At 56.8% G+C, this 16,838-nt stretch overlaps 11 protein-coding genes across 11 annotated transcripts; 5 read left to right on the forward strand and 6 right to left on the reverse strand.

Moving 5' to 3' along the window:
* Positions 1–162: 162 nt before the first annotated feature.
* KRP23_6972 (Nucleoporin-like protein amo1) lies at positions 163–1,785 on the forward strand (the record flags this gene model as incomplete). The annotated part of the gene is made up of 1 exon (XM_067892227.1): positions 163–1,785. The coding sequence occupies one exon, from the start codon at positions 163–165 to the stop codon at positions 1,783–1,785; it is 1,623 nt and encodes a 540-aa protein (XP_067744128.1).
* Positions 1,786–1,870: 85 nt separating this feature from the next.
* On the reverse strand, positions 1,871–4,395 carry KRP23_6973 (uncharacterized protein; the record flags this gene model as incomplete). The annotated part of the gene is made up of 4 exons (XM_067892228.1): positions 1,871–2,782; positions 2,842–3,145; positions 3,219–3,319; positions 4,291–4,395. The coding sequence occupies 4 exons, from the start codon at positions 4,393–4,395 to the stop codon at positions 1,871–1,873; spliced, it is 1,422 nt and encodes a 473-aa protein (XP_067744129.1).
* Positions 4,396–6,150: 1,755 nt separating this feature from the next.
* KRP23_6974 (uncharacterized protein) lies at positions 6,151–7,626 on the forward strand (the record flags this gene model as incomplete). The annotated part of the gene is made up of 1 exon (XM_067892230.1): positions 6,151–7,626. The coding sequence occupies one exon, from the start codon at positions 6,151–6,153 to the stop codon at positions 7,624–7,626; it is 1,476 nt and encodes a 491-aa protein (XP_067744130.1).
* Positions 7,627–8,625: 999 nt separating this feature from the next.
* Positions 8,626–10,443, forward strand: KRP23_6975 (uncharacterized protein; the record flags this gene model as incomplete). The annotated part of the gene is made up of 1 exon (XM_067892231.1): positions 8,626–10,443. The coding sequence occupies one exon, from the start codon at positions 8,626–8,628 to the stop codon at positions 10,441–10,443; it is 1,818 nt and encodes a 605-aa protein (XP_067744131.1).
* A 339-nt stretch (positions 10,444–10,782) lies between these two features.
* KRP23_6976 (uncharacterized protein) lies at positions 10,783–11,490 on the reverse strand (the record flags this gene model as incomplete). The annotated part of the gene is made up of 1 exon (XM_067892232.1): positions 10,783–11,490. The coding sequence occupies one exon, from the start codon at positions 11,488–11,490 to the stop codon at positions 10,783–10,785; it is 708 nt and encodes a 235-aa protein (XP_067744132.1).
* Positions 11,491–11,889: 399 nt separating this feature from the next.
* Positions 11,890–12,543, reverse strand: KRP23_6977 (Protein sym1; the record flags this gene model as incomplete). The annotated part of the gene is made up of 1 exon (XM_067892233.1): positions 11,890–12,543. The coding sequence occupies one exon, from the start codon at positions 12,541–12,543 to the stop codon at positions 11,890–11,892; it is 654 nt and encodes a 217-aa protein (XP_067744133.1).
* Positions 12,544–12,620: 77 nt separating this feature from the next.
* KRP23_6978 (Protein SYM1) lies at positions 12,621–13,322 on the reverse strand (the record flags this gene model as incomplete). The annotated part of the gene is made up of 1 exon (XM_067892234.1): positions 12,621–13,322. The coding sequence occupies one exon, from the start codon at positions 13,320–13,322 to the stop codon at positions 12,621–12,623; it is 702 nt and encodes a 233-aa protein (XP_067744134.1).
* Positions 13,323–13,763: 441 nt separating this feature from the next.
* Positions 13,764–14,471, forward strand: KRP23_6979 (Protein SYM1; the record flags this gene model as incomplete). Its single annotated transcript, XM_067892235.1, has 1 exon — positions 13,764–14,471. One exon carries the CDS (start codon positions 13,764–13,766, stop codon positions 14,469–14,471), a length of 708 nt encoding a protein of 235 aa, XP_067744135.1.
* A 98-nt stretch (positions 14,472–14,569) lies between these two features.
* On the reverse strand, positions 14,570–15,199 carry KRP23_6980 (Protein sym1; the record flags this gene model as incomplete). Its single annotated transcript, XM_067892236.1, has 1 exon — positions 14,570–15,199. The coding sequence occupies one exon, from the start codon at positions 15,197–15,199 to the stop codon at positions 14,570–14,572; it is 630 nt and encodes a 209-aa protein (XP_067744136.1).
* Positions 15,200–15,437: 238 nt separating this feature from the next.
* Positions 15,438–16,100, forward strand: KRP23_6981 (Protein sym1; the record flags this gene model as incomplete). Its single annotated transcript, XM_067892237.1, has 1 exon — positions 15,438–16,100. The coding sequence occupies one exon, from the start codon at positions 15,438–15,440 to the stop codon at positions 16,098–16,100; it is 663 nt and encodes a 220-aa protein (XP_067744137.1).
* Positions 16,101–16,188: 88 nt separating this feature from the next.
* On the reverse strand, positions 16,189–16,779 carry KRP23_6982 (Protein sym1; the record flags this gene model as incomplete). The annotated part of the gene is made up of 1 exon (XM_067892238.1): positions 16,189–16,779. One exon carries the CDS (start codon positions 16,777–16,779, stop codon positions 16,189–16,191), a length of 591 nt encoding a protein of 196 aa, XP_067744138.1.
* Positions 16,780–16,838: the final 59 nt, after the last annotated feature.

Genomic DNA, 16,838 nt, shown 5'->3' on the forward strand with positions numbered 1-16,838 from the left:
CAAAAATCTGGTTTGATGATTTTACTATTCTTGTTGTCCTAAATGACTGCATCATGCCAAACTGTAGTATTATCTGATATGAATCAATCATTACATTCAGACGAATTGTGATAAACCTTTGGCTAAACTGGTTTTCGCACAATTTGACAGTCCGTGGCCATCATGGGGCGGCCAGGCGGCTACACGAAGCAGTGCAAGTTCTTCCTGCAGGGCACGTGCCGCAACGGCATTAACTGCCGCTTCTCGCATGATTCTTTCAGCGGCAACCGCAACAATAACAACAGCAGCAGCAGCAGCAACAACGGCTTCGGGGGTCAAACGCAGTCTCCGTTCGGCAATGGGGGGCACAGTTTGGCGCCGTCTTCGGGCTCTCAGAGTGTCGCGATGACGGAGTCCGGCCGCGCTCTGGCCATTGAGGAGCTCAAGCACCCGCCCATGTGGCCGCTGTCAGGTTTCGCAGTCTCCAAGGGGCTGCCGAGCGTCGTGGCCGGGGATGTGAGCACGGAGGAGGCGCGGTGGGAAGCCTATCAAGAGCTCAAGACGGCGGGCAACTGCATACAGTCCACACAGAAACTGCAGGCACTGGCGGTAGAGCAGCAAACGCAGCGGCAACGCGTGGCCTCGCTGCTCGAGAACCACCAGGCGGCTCAGAAGCTCTTTGCAGGTGAACCGCTGCCTGGAACGTCAGGTTTTGGTGGACAGAGTGCAGCGGCCAACCCTTTTGGAGGGAGTCCGTTTGGAGGTGCGGCAGTGACACCGGCGGCAAGTCCGTTTGCTGGAAGCGCAGCTGCAGCGAATCCGTTCGGTGGTGGCGCTGCAGCGGCTCCGGCGGTATCGCCGTTTGGTGGAGCTGCTGCGAGTCCGTTTGGCGGAGGTGGTGGGTCCTCGACGGCGTTTGGATCACTGTCAGCGTTGGGGGCAGGAACAGGCTCAGCATTCGGAGGAGGTGCGGCCGCCAACCCATTTGGAGGTGTTGCTGCTCCAGCATCATCGCCGTTCGGAAAGCCGGCAACGTCTGCAGCAAGCCCGTTTGGAGCGCCCACCACGACATCTTTCGGAGGAGCGGCTACAGCACCATCTTCGTCACCATTTGGAAGTGGTTCCACGCCGACTGCTTCGCCATTTGGAGGTGCTGCTGTGGCTTCTACCACTACATTCGGAGGTGGTAATAGTGGGTCAGAATTTTCAGGTTTTGGCAGTGGTGGAGCAAAGCCGGCGGCGTCGCCGTTTGGTGGGGGTGCTGCTGCGGCTCCGACATCCTCGTCATTCGGTGGTGCATCAGCGGCTCCGGCAGCATCTCCGTTTGGCGCGCCTTCAAGCACACCTTTCGGCGGATCATCGGGCGCATCAACAGCTAGTTCAAACCCTTTCGGTGGTTCGACAAACGCTGCCGCCTCACCCTTCGGCGGATCCTCGTCAGGATTTGGTGCATCGACCGGTAGTACAACTGGAGCGGCCAATCTGTTCGGAGCCCAAGCTTCGACCAGTGCTGCGGCATCTTCTCCTTTCGGGGCGCCGGCAGCACCATCCAGCAGTGCACTTGGTGCTCCAGCGGTATCTACAAGCAATACCGGTGCATTTGGCGGGTTTGGCAAGCAGACTGCAAGTGGTTCAGCGTTTGGAGCGCCTGCAACCACAACGACCGCGCCTCCGCCTCCACCACCGGTAATTAGTGGTCCGCCGCCCGATGCTCGTGACGACGCATGGAATGCGGAGCAATTTCAGCATGCTGAGTTCATGTTGGGGATGGTGCCTACCGTACCGCCTCCCCCACAGTTTTGTTAGAAGGATTGTAGATAATGCTGCAAGCTTCACGGAATAAATCTATATAAATAAGGTGCGAGTTTGACGCTGATGCTACGACGTGCGCTCAATATCCATCCAGGCCGCTGAACGAGCCCGTATTGCGAGTCTTCTTCTTGACCACTTGGCCGACGCCAGCGTCCACAAAGTTTTTGCACCGCAAAGCGCGTAGCGGCACGTCCGCCGTGTGGCCGTGCGCACTGTTCAATTGCAGCAATAGTCGGTAGACGGCATTCTTTTGAGCCAGCGTTGCTCTTCCCACCAACCTCGGACTCTCCGCATAAAGGAAGAGTGGCTGCGTAGTCGTCATTGCCGAGCGGGAACTGCAATTAAATCGCTGCAACAGCTCGAACGGCACGGCCTTCCCGTCTCGGAATTTGGCCATCAGCGTTGCAGTCGGACTCGTCATGAAAAAGCCGAGCAGCAGGCCGTCCTGCTGCATGACGAACATGAATCGGCACTCGAAAACGCAGTCCGCTGCTGCGGCAATGTCGTCACACTTGCTACGAATACGTGAAGCATTCGTGCGAGCTGCAGTGCTCAGCTCCATGGCCCATTGTTGGCACATGGAGCTGTTCCAGAGCTCAATGTTGACGTCCACCTCTCGTCCGAAGAAGGACGTCACTCGAGAGATTCCAATCGGCCTGGACGCGCACGAGGACGCGGAGTCGCGGGGCTGCAAAGGGTGCGTGGCGATTGGCGACGACGTCATTGCATCTCGGTCGCGCGTTTCCAGCGGCGGGCGGCAGATGAGCTGCTGCAGCACATAGAACTCGACGCGGGCCGACACTTGCTTGCACAGCTGCGCCCACTTGTAGATCAAGCTCTGCGTCATTTTGCTGCGTGGGATGCAGTCGAAAAACAAAAACTGCAGCGGGCCGAAGTGGAAGCCGAAGGCCAGCAGCGCGTACACCAGGTACACGACCATAATGAGCAGCGACATGGTGTAGTACGCCGTGCCGTGGAACGCGTAGTCAATCTGCAGTCACAAGTTTGTTAGTATCCTACATGGGCATACTCACGTCTACAGCAACGCACCAGTCGAATCTTGAGCCAGCAGTACAGCAAGCCAATCCACATCCGTTGCAAGGGTGACAGGAACGACACGCGACAGCCGCGCAGACAGTGCTGCGCGATGCGGTAGCCCACGAACGTGGCCAGCGGCTCGGCCACTACGAAGTAGGCGGAAAAGAGGCGCAGGTCCAGCTCCAGGGAGCGGGCTGAGTCGTCGGGCGGTCCGTACGAGTGCGGCCAGGGTGCGGCCGGCCCAGAGAAACCGAAGCCCGGGCCTCGACGATACAGCGGCATTTTTGGCGAGTGTCGGGAAGCTCTTGCACGGCTCCTGCCAAGTTGCAAAGTGCGATGAGTGGCGCCGTTAAATTGGTGCGGGGCTGCACGGCGCCGTGGATACGTACCCGCTGCTGGTCGTCGCTCGCTTGCTCTGTGTATCCACGCGGGGACGGAGATGCAGCTCCGTTTCGCCAGCTTTTCGATAGTGAGCGCACGCGAGTTGAGTCTTGCATTTTTTTTTAGGACTACAAATGTCCCTGCTTTGTAGTGTGTTGACCCGAGAAATGTGATTTCGCTCGACGGCTGATTCTCTGAAAGCTCATGTTACCCGTGTTGTCATGTTTTTATGTTCACATAGTTTTTATGCGTAAAATATTTGTTTAGTTTGATTGTTGGTACCTTTGATGCGGTCTCAAACCGGTAAATTGGGGCCGGAAAGAGTTCGGAGTGCAAGAGACGAAAAACAGGCTAAAAGGCATCCGATGTGGCGCGGGCCAATCGGCATCTGCCACCGTCGATGCTGGATCCAAAACCAGTGGATCCGCAGTTGAATGAATCCTGGGCGGAGTCGGGGCGCGGGGTTGACTCTTACCACCGTTTGGCCAAGAGCCGGTGGTCAACACGATGTGGCGCGCACGGTGTTTCCAGCAAGCAAGCAAGCGCTGCTTGGTGCTGGGTATCGCCGCCGCAGATGAAGTGCTCACGACGGTGTTTGCGCTTGAGGCGCTTACGGTACGGGTGCTCGAGGCGCTTATGGTACGCCAGCACTTATTACAGACTGTACCGTACAGTACATATTATGGACGAAATCCGTTCCACTTCTGAAGCCGGATTCCGGCTGATTTGCGTAACATCACGGGTATACCGTCATAAACCGGTTTAGCACAAAACGCAGCCTGCTTGGAGCAATTAGCTCAAAATCGACGACCGTCCACCTGCTCTCTTCGCCGCTGTTGTCTTCGCTCCCGGCACGCCATACATGTATTCGCGTGCCGATCGTGTCGTGCATTGCATGGACGGCAAATCTTGGCGTTGTATTTGATCAGAACTGATCTAAGGGTACTTAGCGGTTGTCGAAAAGCTCACTCTTGGTTTCGTGCTTGTATCCGTACAAGTACATTGTACTGGCCTCGAGGAGGAGAACGTTACATTGAGAGGATCATGGGTAGCTCATGTCACTGCACTGGAGGTGCATACCTCACCCACAATCGTGGACAATCGCCACCCTTCGGTGAAAATGAGTTCAAACAAGCTTGTCAGTAAAATCACCGTTGCTGCCTCTGGGATGGCGTCCCTGAACATTGGTATGCTCACGCGATAAAGGACCTCTGGGAATACTGTGCTCTACTCGCTCAATTCTCGGAGAATCCGAACGACTTGTTTCACACGTTACTGTCGAATCGACAGCCCATCGTGTCCTTGACATATTTTATGAGGCTCGAGCCCTGTGGCCAAGGTAAACCCAGGAGGGTACCGTTGCAATTACAACCATCACACCACACGCTCCAGAACTTTTCCAGCAGCGAGTATGCACATCTTCCACAATAGACTTCATGCTGATGCGCCTCATGGTAATAAGTAGATCGAGACCAAGTTTTGAATCCCGCCTCCCTACACCACCAAGCACAACGCGTTTGTTATTATGACTGTAAAGTTGGATAGGAAAATGGAGATCGCAGCAAGGCAGGCAGGTAGAATTCCTTTGGAGCAGGGACATATCTTTCAGTTTCGGATCCATTTCACATTCTGCTGTAAATCTGGTTATCACACCGCTACAAGACGCTTAGTTGCAACAGGCATGTGAGAGGAGAGTTCCAAACGAAAGGTTATCCGCAAGAAGGATCATTTTCTTTGTCCATTTCACCTCCTCATTCTCCAAGAGATTCCGCAGTTGGCCGATCGTGTAGACCCCAGCGCTCTTCACGAAATCTACCCTCTTCTTCTCAATTCTATTGAGTTTGCGCACACTGTCCTCGCCCTTCGATGTCTCTAGCCCGCAGCCTTCTCCTCTGGTATCACAAAGAGTCATGCAACTTGCTGTGGGTGGGTTTCACCACCTCCAAAAGCCCCAACCACTCCAAAATGTGCGCCAATCCTTCTCCGCTCACAGGATAAGTCTGGACCACCGACGTTTGGAACAGCTACAATTGACCTTCGTCATTCAACATTTTGCCATTTGCTTCCTGTTTTGGGTATTGAAACAAGTCAATTGATATATAGTTTGCCACGCTCGGCACGTGGTACGGACCACTCTGCAGCACCGACGCGGAAAAATCGTTATCGAAGTAGCAGAAGAACTCGTCGTTTTTGGTTGAAATCGACTTTTCGCATTCAAATGCGACTGATGACATCGATTTGTCTTCATTAAGCCGCCGTGTCCCGAAACTAAAGTCAGAGTTAAGTTTCTCGTGCACGCCCACTTCAAATACCGTACCCCAGTGGCTTTGGCAACTCGCAAGTATTGAACGATCTCATTCGTTTTTGCGGGCCGGAGCCTGCTTAAGCACTCCACAAGTAACCGCCTCACAAATGTAGTCGGCTCTGCAATGGTGCATTCCTTCATTGAGCTCTTTGGGTTTGGCACATAGTGGCAGATGCAATGCTGTGTCGTCAATCCGGCCTCCGTTCTATCGAGGACCTTCCACAAGTAGTTGATTTTTTGAGCTGCTCGATAGTAGTCTTAACCTTGCGTTGCCGATCCTTGACGAAGGTTTCGTCGGTAGCGAAATATTCACGAACAACACCTCCAAAGAAGTGGAAGCGCTGCCTGACTAGGTCCACAAGACTGGATCCGCAACCATAACATCTTCGTCCGGGGCGTGAGATAATGCGTTGATCTTTTCTTTCTAACCCAGTGCACCTGCATGCTCAAGCGGTTCATCCATGGTAAGGTTGCGTTCTTTGGCAGCAATTTGGAGCTCTTTGAGATTCGCGGTATCGACTTGTTTGAACCACGCCTCGTCCGGACTCGTAAAGCAAGTTTTTCTGAATGTGATGGGATAAATCTATAATTCCAAACTGATTTTCATCCAATTACATTTGGAGAACACAACCATCATGGCGGACTCGGTGCGCTGCGTGGTCTTCGGGCACCAGGGCGACGCCGAGCTGGCCGAGGTGCTGACTTTCCTGCGCGGCTTCAGCGCGCTCTATGGACCCGGCCTTGCACTGCAGAGCGAGACCCGCGCCAGCACCGCGGAGGTGGCCGCGTTGGCCGCGCAGGAGCTTGCGAAGGACGCGACGCTAGTGAACCAGCAGGAACAGAGCCATGTCTTCGCGTGTATCTCAGTGGAGAAGCAGACACAGAAGTTCCTCGTGTTCGGCAAGGCGGCGCTGATGCAGTGGATGCGACAGCAGCTGCTGGAGACCAGATACTCCGCCGCTAGCAGCGTGGCCAGCGCTGATCAGACGCCGCCGCCTCTGCGACTGTTTATCAGCGGGGATAGAGCCCAAGTTGGCAAGTCCACCGTGTGTCTGGGGCTCGTGGGTGCGCTGCTGCAAAGTGGCTACGCGGCCAACGATATCGCGTACATCAAGCCGGCCACACAGTGCGAGAAGCCGCAGCTCGTGACCAAGTTCTGCAGACAGCAGGGCATCACGTGCTGCGAAGTGGGTCCCATTCTGTTCTACAAGGGCTTCACACGGGAATTTTTGAAGGGCGAGACGGACTCGTCGGCGCAATTGTTGGCGAAGGCCAAGGCTAAGGTGGAAGAAGTGGGCAGAGGCAAGAAGGTGGTGGTAGTGGATGGTGTCGGGTATCCGGCCGTGGGCTCCATCTGCGGAGTGTCGAACGCTCATGTGGCCAAGACGTTGGAGACGCCCGTGATTCTGGTTGGCAAGAAGGGCGTTGGCGACGCGGTGGATTCGTTCAACCTGAACGCAACGTTCTTTGAGAGCCACGGGGTCAAGGTGCTGGGCGGTATTTTCAACCGCTTACCGATTGATGGTTTTTACAGCCTAGAGCACTGCCAGGAGAACGTGACGGCGTACTTCGAGCAGTTCCAGTCCGAGAAGCGAGTCTACGGCTTTCTTCCGGAGCTGACAGACGGTGGACACAGTGCGCTTATCGCAGAAAAGGCCGATGAGGACGACCAGAACGAGCCCGTGCAAGGCGTGTTTCTAACGGATGCTGAGGATGACCTGGCTAAGAATGTTGTGAATGCATTCGTTCGTAGCATTGACTTAACGAAGTTGCTTGCGGATGCAGAAGCGAATCAAGGAGGCAAGAAGAAAGCTACTGGTGGGGCTACGAAGTCTGACGCTGCGGCTGCTAAGCCAAAGCCGAAGAAGGCAAAGAAGGCACGCAACTTTGACATCCCGACGTCGTTTGAGGTAATGGAGCTACCCGCGTTCGACGTTGTCCCAGTTCCAACGTCGCTCGAGACCATGGAGATCCCCACATCACTCGAGACCATGGCGATTCCCACATCTTTTGAGACCATGGCTATCCCTACATCCTCAGAGACAATGGCCATCCCTACGTCGCTCGAGACTATGGAGATCCCTACATCTTTTGACACTGTTCTCATCTGAACAAGGGTCAAGACGCGCAGTGCTGGGGCCAGAACACTGAAAATATATGAGTTTCGTGGTCGAAAATGTGGGCGCCTACCAATTTCGCCACTGATGTCCCGTTAGCTTAACAACGCGAGCTCCGTTCATAATTGACTCTAGTATTGTATTTGCCAGGAGCTCGACGCTACCTCGTTTTGCCATGACGCTCTCAATGAAGGCTGCATGTATGCAGCCGTCACCTTACATCACATCGGACTTATTCCTGTGCATGTATCGCACGCATAAATGTGGCCGCGCTGGCAACAACCGACATAGGCGGTCAGCAAGACTGGTTCCATTGGCGGTCTTCCCTTGCTAGTGGAGACCAAGGGTGGCAGGCAACAGCTCAAAGGCCCCAAACGCAATCGTCCAGCAGATATCACAGGCGCAGTGTGGTACATCCAAATGCATTGCAGCCATATGCAACACGAAGGTGTTCTCCCCGCTGGGCTCTTCCAACGGGTGGCGAGATCCACCAGGAGCGGCTGAACACCGACCTCGACGCCGACAACAGGCTCCATGCTGCTGCGAGTGACGATTAACGCAGAACGTTTTGCTGGAAGGCGACCAGCAGGGCAGTAGTGCAGCCTGCACTGCAGGTGTGGAAAGCGGATCCACTTGGTTTCTGCGGTTTTCAACGGATCGACACTTGCTGTCCGTGCGGTACTTTTCACTTCAACATGCAGCTTATCCGCCAATCGCAGTCGAGCTAGGAGCACATAAAACGTCGATTTTCAAAAAGCGAACGCCAATTGCCAAAACGTGCTCGCACCGAGAGCCTGAGAGAATACTGTTAGCACGTTTTGGCATGATGACCTTTTCGCTGTCCAGCGATATGGTCAGTCGGCGACCTGTCAGCAACTTGCCAGTCAAGCATAGAGCGCCACTCAGTGACTGCGTTTCCTCGAGCTCATCCATGTGATCCGCCACTCTTCGATTCGCGTCCCTGCGCTCAAGACACGCCACTGCATCTCCACCATGGGCGGCAAGGACAACGAGCCCAACGCCGACGGCGTGTTCACGCCCACGACCGACTACACCGGCGCGCCCTCCTCCTCCGCGCAGACCAAGCGCCAGAGCCTCCTCTTCGGTGGCGTCTCGATCTTCCTGCTGCTCAACGTCATCGCGCTCTACATCCTGCACTTTGTGGACCGCGGCAGCTCCGGCGACTCGGTCACGAGCACCATCTCAGCCTCGACGCTCTCGAGCGCCAACGCCAACTCGGCCACCGAGGGCCAGGCCGTGAGCTACACATCCGACGGTCAGCTCACGGCCGGAGCCGGCACGACCGCCTACCTGTCCGCAGCCTCGCTGCCGTCAGAGGACCAGTACGTGGCCTACATCACGTTCGCACCGCTCGGCACGTCCGAGAAGGCCTACGCCTCCAACCTCATGTCCTTCCAGACAGGCACGTCGCCCGACGTCTCCGGCACCGTGACTGTGTGCACGGCTGACGCTGACGCCAAGACGGTGAGCATCGCCGACGCCGCCAACAGCAACGTTTTCTCCGGAGCCACCGTCAAGGGGCTGGCTACGCTCTCGGACTCGCTGGCCGTCGCGCTCACGACGGTCACGGGCTCCGACGGACTCACCGTCACCACGTACGTGACACCCGTGCAGATCAGCGACGGCGGCGTTGCGGTGCAGCAGGACCAGACGCTGGAGGTCTACAACATGTCGAGCACCACGTTCATGACGCGCGTGTCGGACACGAGCTTCGCGCTGGTCTACTACGAGTCGTACCTTGAGAGCCCCTACTACCAGCGCGTTGTGGTCGGCACGATCGCGGACGACGGATCCATCTCGTTGTCCGACAGCCTCGAATTTGGCAACGCTAACGGTGCCACCTACACGCAGTTCGGCACCCCGCAGTCGGTCTTCAACTCCAGCGACACTGTCACGGTGCCCTGGTACGTGGAGGCGTCCACGGCTTCCAGCAACGACACAACTTCCTCGGCCGTGGGGTCAGTGGGGCTGTGCCTCTTTACGGCCAGCCTCTCCGACAGCACGCTGACGGAGACCGTGGAAGCGTGCGATACGACGGTGAGCCCGACGTACTACGTGGACTCGGCCAAGATTTCGGAGACCGTCATCGCACTGAGCTACTTCGACACAGCCAACAACTACGCGCTCACCGTGTCGCTCGTCGAGTTCTCCTCCATCACGGGATCACCCACTTTCCGCAGCAGCTACGTGATCGACGAGTCCGTGGGCCAGATCGACTTCGGCTCGGCCTTCGGCTTCTACCCGACCCCGATTGTGCGCGTGCTGGCCAACGACCGTCTCGCGGTGGGCTTTCTCAACCCTGCCAACTCCGGCAAGCCGAGCATCCAGGTGCTGTCGTACTCGTCGGACCTGTCTCTCACGATGGAGTCCCCAGTCCTTCCCGTGGCGAACGCTGACTTCTCGCTGGCTTCGGCAGACCCGAACGCTGTCGGGTCGATCGTCCTCGACGTGGTTGGGACGGAGACCGGTGCCATTATCGGCTACGCCGGTCTGTGGGCTGGCGCTCAGAACCAGCGCGTGGCTCTGGTGGAGTCGTACGGCAAGCCCGTGGGTGTTGTTTCAAACGTGGATGGCTCGGACCTCGATGTTGCGTTATCTGGCACCGTCGATGTCTCAAGCTCGCTCGTCAAGGGAACAACCTACTACGCCTCGACCGAGGGCACGCTGTACGCCGCCTCAACCACCTCGACGGACAACTACATCCTGGCCAACGACAACAGCGTCGTTATCTCCAAGGACGCGCTCGTGGGCGTTGCCGTCAGTGATAAGAAGCTGGTGGTCACGGTCTAGCCCGTCAGACCAACTGGATCCGTTGTTTTATAGTCTTCTGTCGTCAGTTCCAAGCGTCAGCTTTGTTTCTTGGTCAAGTAAGCACACGGCATTGTCACCACAGCGAACGAACGCGGATCCATAAGGCATTTTAACAAACGTATTTTTTCCGTCATACTTCGACGAACCAACATTGAATCGCGTCAAAGGTTGAAGTGAGAGTGATGCTGTCACCGCCACGTGATCTGTTTGTGCACTGCAACTATCACGAACGAAATTGTGACTCAACTCTGGCACCAACGCCAACAAGGCATGCAAGAGTGAGTCTACGAACTCTATTCCTTTTGTCGTTAGTATGTTCTACTTTTTCTCCTCCTCGTTGTGCTCGCGCTGGGCAATTTCTCTGTGCTTGCGGGTGCTGCCCTCGAGTCCACCCAGGACATCGTCGCCCTCCTGGCCGCTGCTCGGGATGACCATGTCGAACGTCTCGGTCACGACCGTGTACTGGTAGTAGCCGCAACGCGCGATCGGTTTGGTCTTCTTGACATCCAGGATGCCGTTCGTCAGCACCTCGTCCTTGATGTGCACGGCCACGACCTTGCCGATGATCACGTCCACGGAGCCCATGGGCGGATTGCCAGGAAGACGCAGCGTGCTGTAGTACTCGCACTCAAACTTGACGGGGCTGTCGGCCACCATGGGGACGCCGTGCTTGGACATCTCCTTGGCCAGGCCGGCGCGCTCGAACTCGTCCACGCCTGGAGCCACCTGCTCGGCCGTGATGTTGACCGCCTCACGAAGATCCCACGTGGCCAGATTCCAGCAGAACTTGCCAGTCGTCTCCGTGTTCACGGTCGTGTCTTTCTGCTTGCCCGAGGGCTTCTGGTTGGCACTGAACATGACGTACGGCGGGTCGAAGGTGAGGTTGTTGAACTGCGAGTACGGCGCGAGGTTGGCCTCGCCCGAGGCCGACACGGTGGAGATCCATCCGATCGGACGCGGAACCACGCAGGCTTTGAACGGGTCGTGCGGGAGGTTGTGCTCGGTTTTGCCAGGCTCGTAGAACATGGTGACGTCGATGTGGTTGGTGCTTGGTCGGCAGCAAATTTGAAAGTGATCAAAGGAGGGAACCTCGACAAGTGTGAGTCCGATCTGCGACTATCGGAGTCAACGTGCCACGTACACCTGATGAGTGCTTGCATTTTGTATTGCGCGCCTCCGCTATGAGACTTACGCGCCGGCGTTGTGACATTCAAATCGATTCCTTTGCATCTTCATCTGATCCTCCACAAGAGAAGAAGTCCTGCAAGCTGCCACGCAGTTGTCTTCCTCGTCGTCATTGACGCACCTATTATTTTCATTGTGCTGCGGGCCTCGAGTAGATGTAGCCTAGCCTGGCCACGAGGTCCCCTGGCGCAGCATCCTTGAATCACTCGTAGCTTCTCGAGCGAACCGGAAATGACCCGCTCAGCACTCCAGCGTGACTTCTCCAGCTTCAGATGTATCCTTCCTCTCCTTGTCCTCCTCCAAAGCTGTTGCCGCCGGTCGACTTGAGATGCTCGAGAGCACCGTCGTCCACACGAGGTTCACGCAGTTGATGAACAGAATGCGATACTGCAGCGGCACGCAGCCGTAGTTGACAATATTGGCGAGCGGCCAGATCGTGTAGTTGGCCTTGAGCGTCTGCGGCAAGCGGTCCACCGCGAAGTCGAGTCCGTGGCGGAGCGATTCGCCCTGCATCATTTGCGTCGACGTGAAGAAGAGCGTGTTGATGCTCGGAGCGAGCACGAACATGTCCAGCAGCATCTTCTTGACAACCACGACCTTGCCGTGACTGCCGACCGTGCGCTCGACGAAGTTCACCCACGTGTGCGCAATCGGCGCGAAGAGGACGCTGCCCCATATCATCATGCGCACAGTGCGAGCTGTGCTGCGACTCACGAGTGCTGCATCGTCATCCGCTTCCTCGACTCGGAAGCCACTGCCCTCCGACGCGCGAGACTTCTCCACCCGCTGTGCAAGGCGGTCTCCCAGTCCAAACAGAAATGCCGATGTGACGCACTTGGTCAGCACGGGCGAGCGGCGCAACCAGCCGTCATACAGCAAACCCAGACGCCGCATGACAGCAATCCTCCACTGATGTCATCGTCGGGGACCACCACACGATTCACCTCCGGTACAAAAACCAAGCAAAGCGCTCATGATGTGTTCGTCGAGTTAATAGGCTGCGAGAGCTTGGTGCTGGTCCTAATCTGCTCTTCATCGTCTGACACGGGTGTGCGCTTCAAGGGCGGCAGGAACGGCAGCGGTGGAAGGGGGTGGGTGGCCATGTACGAGAGGACGGAAGCCCACCCGACGTTCACAAGGTTGGCAAACAGGAGTCGGTACTCGAGCGGCATCACGCCGTACGTGATGGAGTTGGCTGCGGGCCACAACATGTAGTTGGCCATGAGCATCACCGGCTGCTTCTCCACGGCGTCATCGAGTGCCTGTGGGAACGGCTTGCCGGCCATGACGCCCGTGGTCGTGAAGAACCAGATAGGCATCTGCGGTGCTATGAAGACCATATCCGCTACGACCTTCTTCGCCGCCACAAGCTTCCCCGTGCCGACGAAGACTCTCTCCATGAGGTTGTACCAGTTGTGCATCATCGGGCTCAGGAAGAGTCCGCCCCAGACCATCATGCGGACGGTTTTCGCTGTACTCTCGCTTACGAGACGGTCTTCCTCGACGACGTTATCCTTGCCCATTTCTTCCAGCTCTTCGTCCGTCTTGCCAATCTTCTCCACGCGTTGGGAAAGTCGATCTCCCACACCGAAAAGCACGGACGACGTCACCATTTTGGTCAGAAGCGGCCGTCGACGCAGACACTCATCGTATATTAGTCGGAAGCTGCGCATGCTTAGGTTGGTCCTCTGCTTGCTGCTGGGTGAGTGTTCGATTGAGAAGTGATCTGTGCGGCATGCGGACCTTGTTGCGTGCACAGGGATTGCGAATTGGCAGGCACAATCATGGCGGATGCAAACTCTAAAGAGGGCACCAGTTGAGCAGGGACGAAACGACTTCAACGTGCCCAAGCAGAAATCGACTGTTGAATCGTTTCTTGACAAGCAGCTAGACAACTATGCATGTGCAGTATTCACAGTGTTGATACGTGGTGGCTGAAGCGACAGCTCCTGCCGCGAATGCAGCCGAGCGTTTAACAGCGGCGCAATGAGACACCGTGCTGTTCCCTTGCGTGTGCATCCCGTTTGTGCTCGGTCGACGTCATTTCGCGATCTCCACCGCACGGGCCACATCTCGATCAACGGAGACCTCGACAGCAGAAGATCAGGCCGACCATGCGCAGCTTCCGACTCCTCTACGACGAGTGGCTGCATCGCCGACCGCTGCTGACTAGGATGGTGACGTCGTCCGTGCTTTTCGGACTGGGTGATCGCCTCGCTCAACGCGTGGAGAAGATTGGCAAGACGGACGACGAGCTCGAGGAAATGGCCCAGGACGACATCGTCGAGGATGGCAGGATGTTGAGTGAGAGTGCGGCTAAGACGGTCCGGATGATGGTCTGGGGCGGCATGATCATGACTCCCTTGATGCACTCCTGGTACAACCTCATGGAGCGGGTGTTCGTTGGAACTGGAAAGCTCGTCGCGGCGAAGAAGGTTGTGGCAGACATGGTCTTCGTAGCGCCCCAGATGCCCATTTGGTTTTACTCAAGTACCGGGGTCATGGCTGGCAGGACACTGCAAGACGCCTTCGACGACTCGATCGAAAAGCTGCCGATGACATTGATGGCCAACTATATGTTGTGGCCCGCAGCCAACTCCATCACGTACGGCGTGATGCCGCTGCAGTATCGGCTTTTGTTTGCTAACTGCGTGCATCTTGGGTGGGCTTCGTTCCTCTCCTACATGGCGAACCACCCCCTACCAGCACTGCCGTTTTTGCCGTCCTTTCATCAGACAGCAGTGGAAAGCTCTACATGCAGTTCCAACGACCAAGAGAGCAAGCAGCAAAGCAAGGTTCTCTCGCGCAGACAGTCAACGTAGCTTGGTTGAACCCTTGTACAATAAGTCTTTGCCAATGACAACTCGCGCACTGCCAACCGGTAGCAGTGCGTTAAACTTGTGCGTCCTTGTGCTTATCCTTACTCGTCTACCAAAGGTGGGGTGACTTCCTCCTGAAGATATAGCGGAATGGTTTCGGCTTCGTGACTGGCCATCCCAGACAAGAAGGTCGACCACACGAGGCTGACGCAGTGCGTGAGCGGTGTGCGGTAGTGCAGTGGCACGAGCCCGAAGATGATCGCGTTGGCCGCCGGCCAGAGCATGTAGTCCGCCAGCAGTGTCGGAGGCAGCTTCACTTTGGCGACCTCGAACGATTCACGCAGCGGTTCTCCCTCCATACACTTGGTCGCGGTGAAGAAGGCCAGCGACGTCCCCGGCGCGATGACCATCATGTCGGCCGCCACCTTCTTGGCGACGACGAGCTTGCCGGTGCCCAGGATCACTCGCTCGATGAGATGGAACCACGTGTGCATGATCGGCGCTGCGAAGAGTCCTCCCCAGACCATCATGCGCAGCGTTCGTGCCGTGTTTGGGTCGACGAGTCCGTCATGGCCTTCGTCTCGGCTGAAGTCGACCAGAGCGCCCCTCGTCTCGATGCGTTGGGCGATTCGGTCCCCTGCACCGAATAGTGTGGCGGCCGTCAGCGCTTTCGTCAGCAACGGGGCCTCGTGCAACCAGTAGTGGTAGATCTGGCCAAGGCGACGCAGCATTGCTGATCAAACGCCAAAGAGAGACTGGCCAAACGGATCCCTCCGGTATTGCGCATTACACCTTGGCAAAGACACGATCTTGAGTTGTCCTTCGTGCGGCTGAACAGACCTTGACCATGGTAGATTTGCTACTGATCTGAGCGCTGTCCGAGCCTCATGGCGCTATTTGTAGCGTCCAGAAGGCTCGTCCTCTTGGCAATTTCGTTGCCCAGCCTTGCAACTGCTCGCACTCGAGACAATGCGACGCATCGGTGAGCTTTACCACTTCTGGCTGCACGAGGCCCCGCTGGTGACCAAGATCGTGACGGCGGCCACGCTCTTCGGCGCGGGCGATCGCATCGCCCAGAAGCTCGAGACTAAGACTCTGCCTCTTTTGGGGGAACTGTCGAGCGAGCATATCGAACATGACACAGAAGATGAACCACCCAAGCTGCTGAGTACCAGTACAGCTCGAACGCTGCGCATGATGGTCTGGGGAGGACTCTTCGCAGCGCCGATCATGCACACGTGGTTCCATCTCATCGAGCGAGTGATCCTGGGCACCGGCAAGCTCGTCGTCGCCAAGAAGGTGGCGGCCGACATGATGGTCATCGCGCCGGGGACGTCGCTGGCCTTCTTCACCGCGACCAAGTGTATGGAGGGAGAACCGCTGCGTGAATCGTTCGAGGTCGCCAAAGTGAAGCTGCCTCCGACACTGCTGGCGGACTACATGCTCTGGCCGGCGGCCAACGCGATCATCTTTGGGCTCGTGCCACTGCACTACCGCACACCGCTCACGCACTGCGTCAGCCTCGTGTGGTCGACCTTCCTGTCCGAGATGGCCAGCCACGAGCCTCCGAAGCTGACGTGGGGGACTGGTGCTCCTAAACCGTCCGTGCCACCAAGCGCGATTCCTCTGTGAACGGGGCCGAACAATTAAAATGCAACCAACTTAAGCTGAAGAATAGAGGCGTCTAGCATCGAAGCTGTATGCAAAGAATCATTATTATCTAACCGCCCTCAGCGCCCTTGACCTTCTTGCTGGCCATGCCGGACAAGAAGGTGGACCAGCCCAAGCTCACGCAGTTGACGAAAGGCGTGCGGTACTGGAACGGCACCAGCGCGAACACCATCAAGTTGGCGAGTGGCCAGATCTTGTAGTTCATGCTGAGCGTCGGCTGCAGCTTGTCCTTAGCCACCGCGAACGCGTCGCTGAGCCGTTCGCCCTCCATGCTCTTGGTCACCGTGAAGAAGCCCAGGGCCATGGCCGGCGCCATGATAACCATGTCGGCTGCCACTTTCTTGGCCACCGCCACCTTGCCGGTGCCCGGGATCGCGCGCTCAATGAGGTGGAACCACGTGTGCATGATGGGGGCCGTGAACAGCCCGCCCCACACCATCATGCGCAGCGTCCGAGCGATGCTGGACCTCGTCAGGCCATCGTTGGCTTCTGGCTCGGAATCGGTTGCCGGAGCGTTGCTGGCTTCGATTCGCTGCGCTATTCGGTCCCCGGCACATGACAGAGTGGCGGCCGTCAACGCCTTGGTCAACAACGGGGCTTCATGCAGCCAATAGTGGTAGAGTTGCCCAATGCGCCGCATTTTCACGAGTGTGCGGACTATTTCGTTTAACATTTTAAGAATTTAGAGCTACGTATTTT

Source organism: Phytophthora ramorum (genome assembly GCF_020800215.1).
Source record: "Phytophthora ramorum isolate Pr-102 chromosome Unknown Phyram_PR-102_s0006, whole genome shotgun sequence".
Taxonomy (NCBI): Eukaryota; Oomycota; class Peronosporomycetes; order Peronosporales; family Peronosporaceae; genus Phytophthora; species Phytophthora ramorum.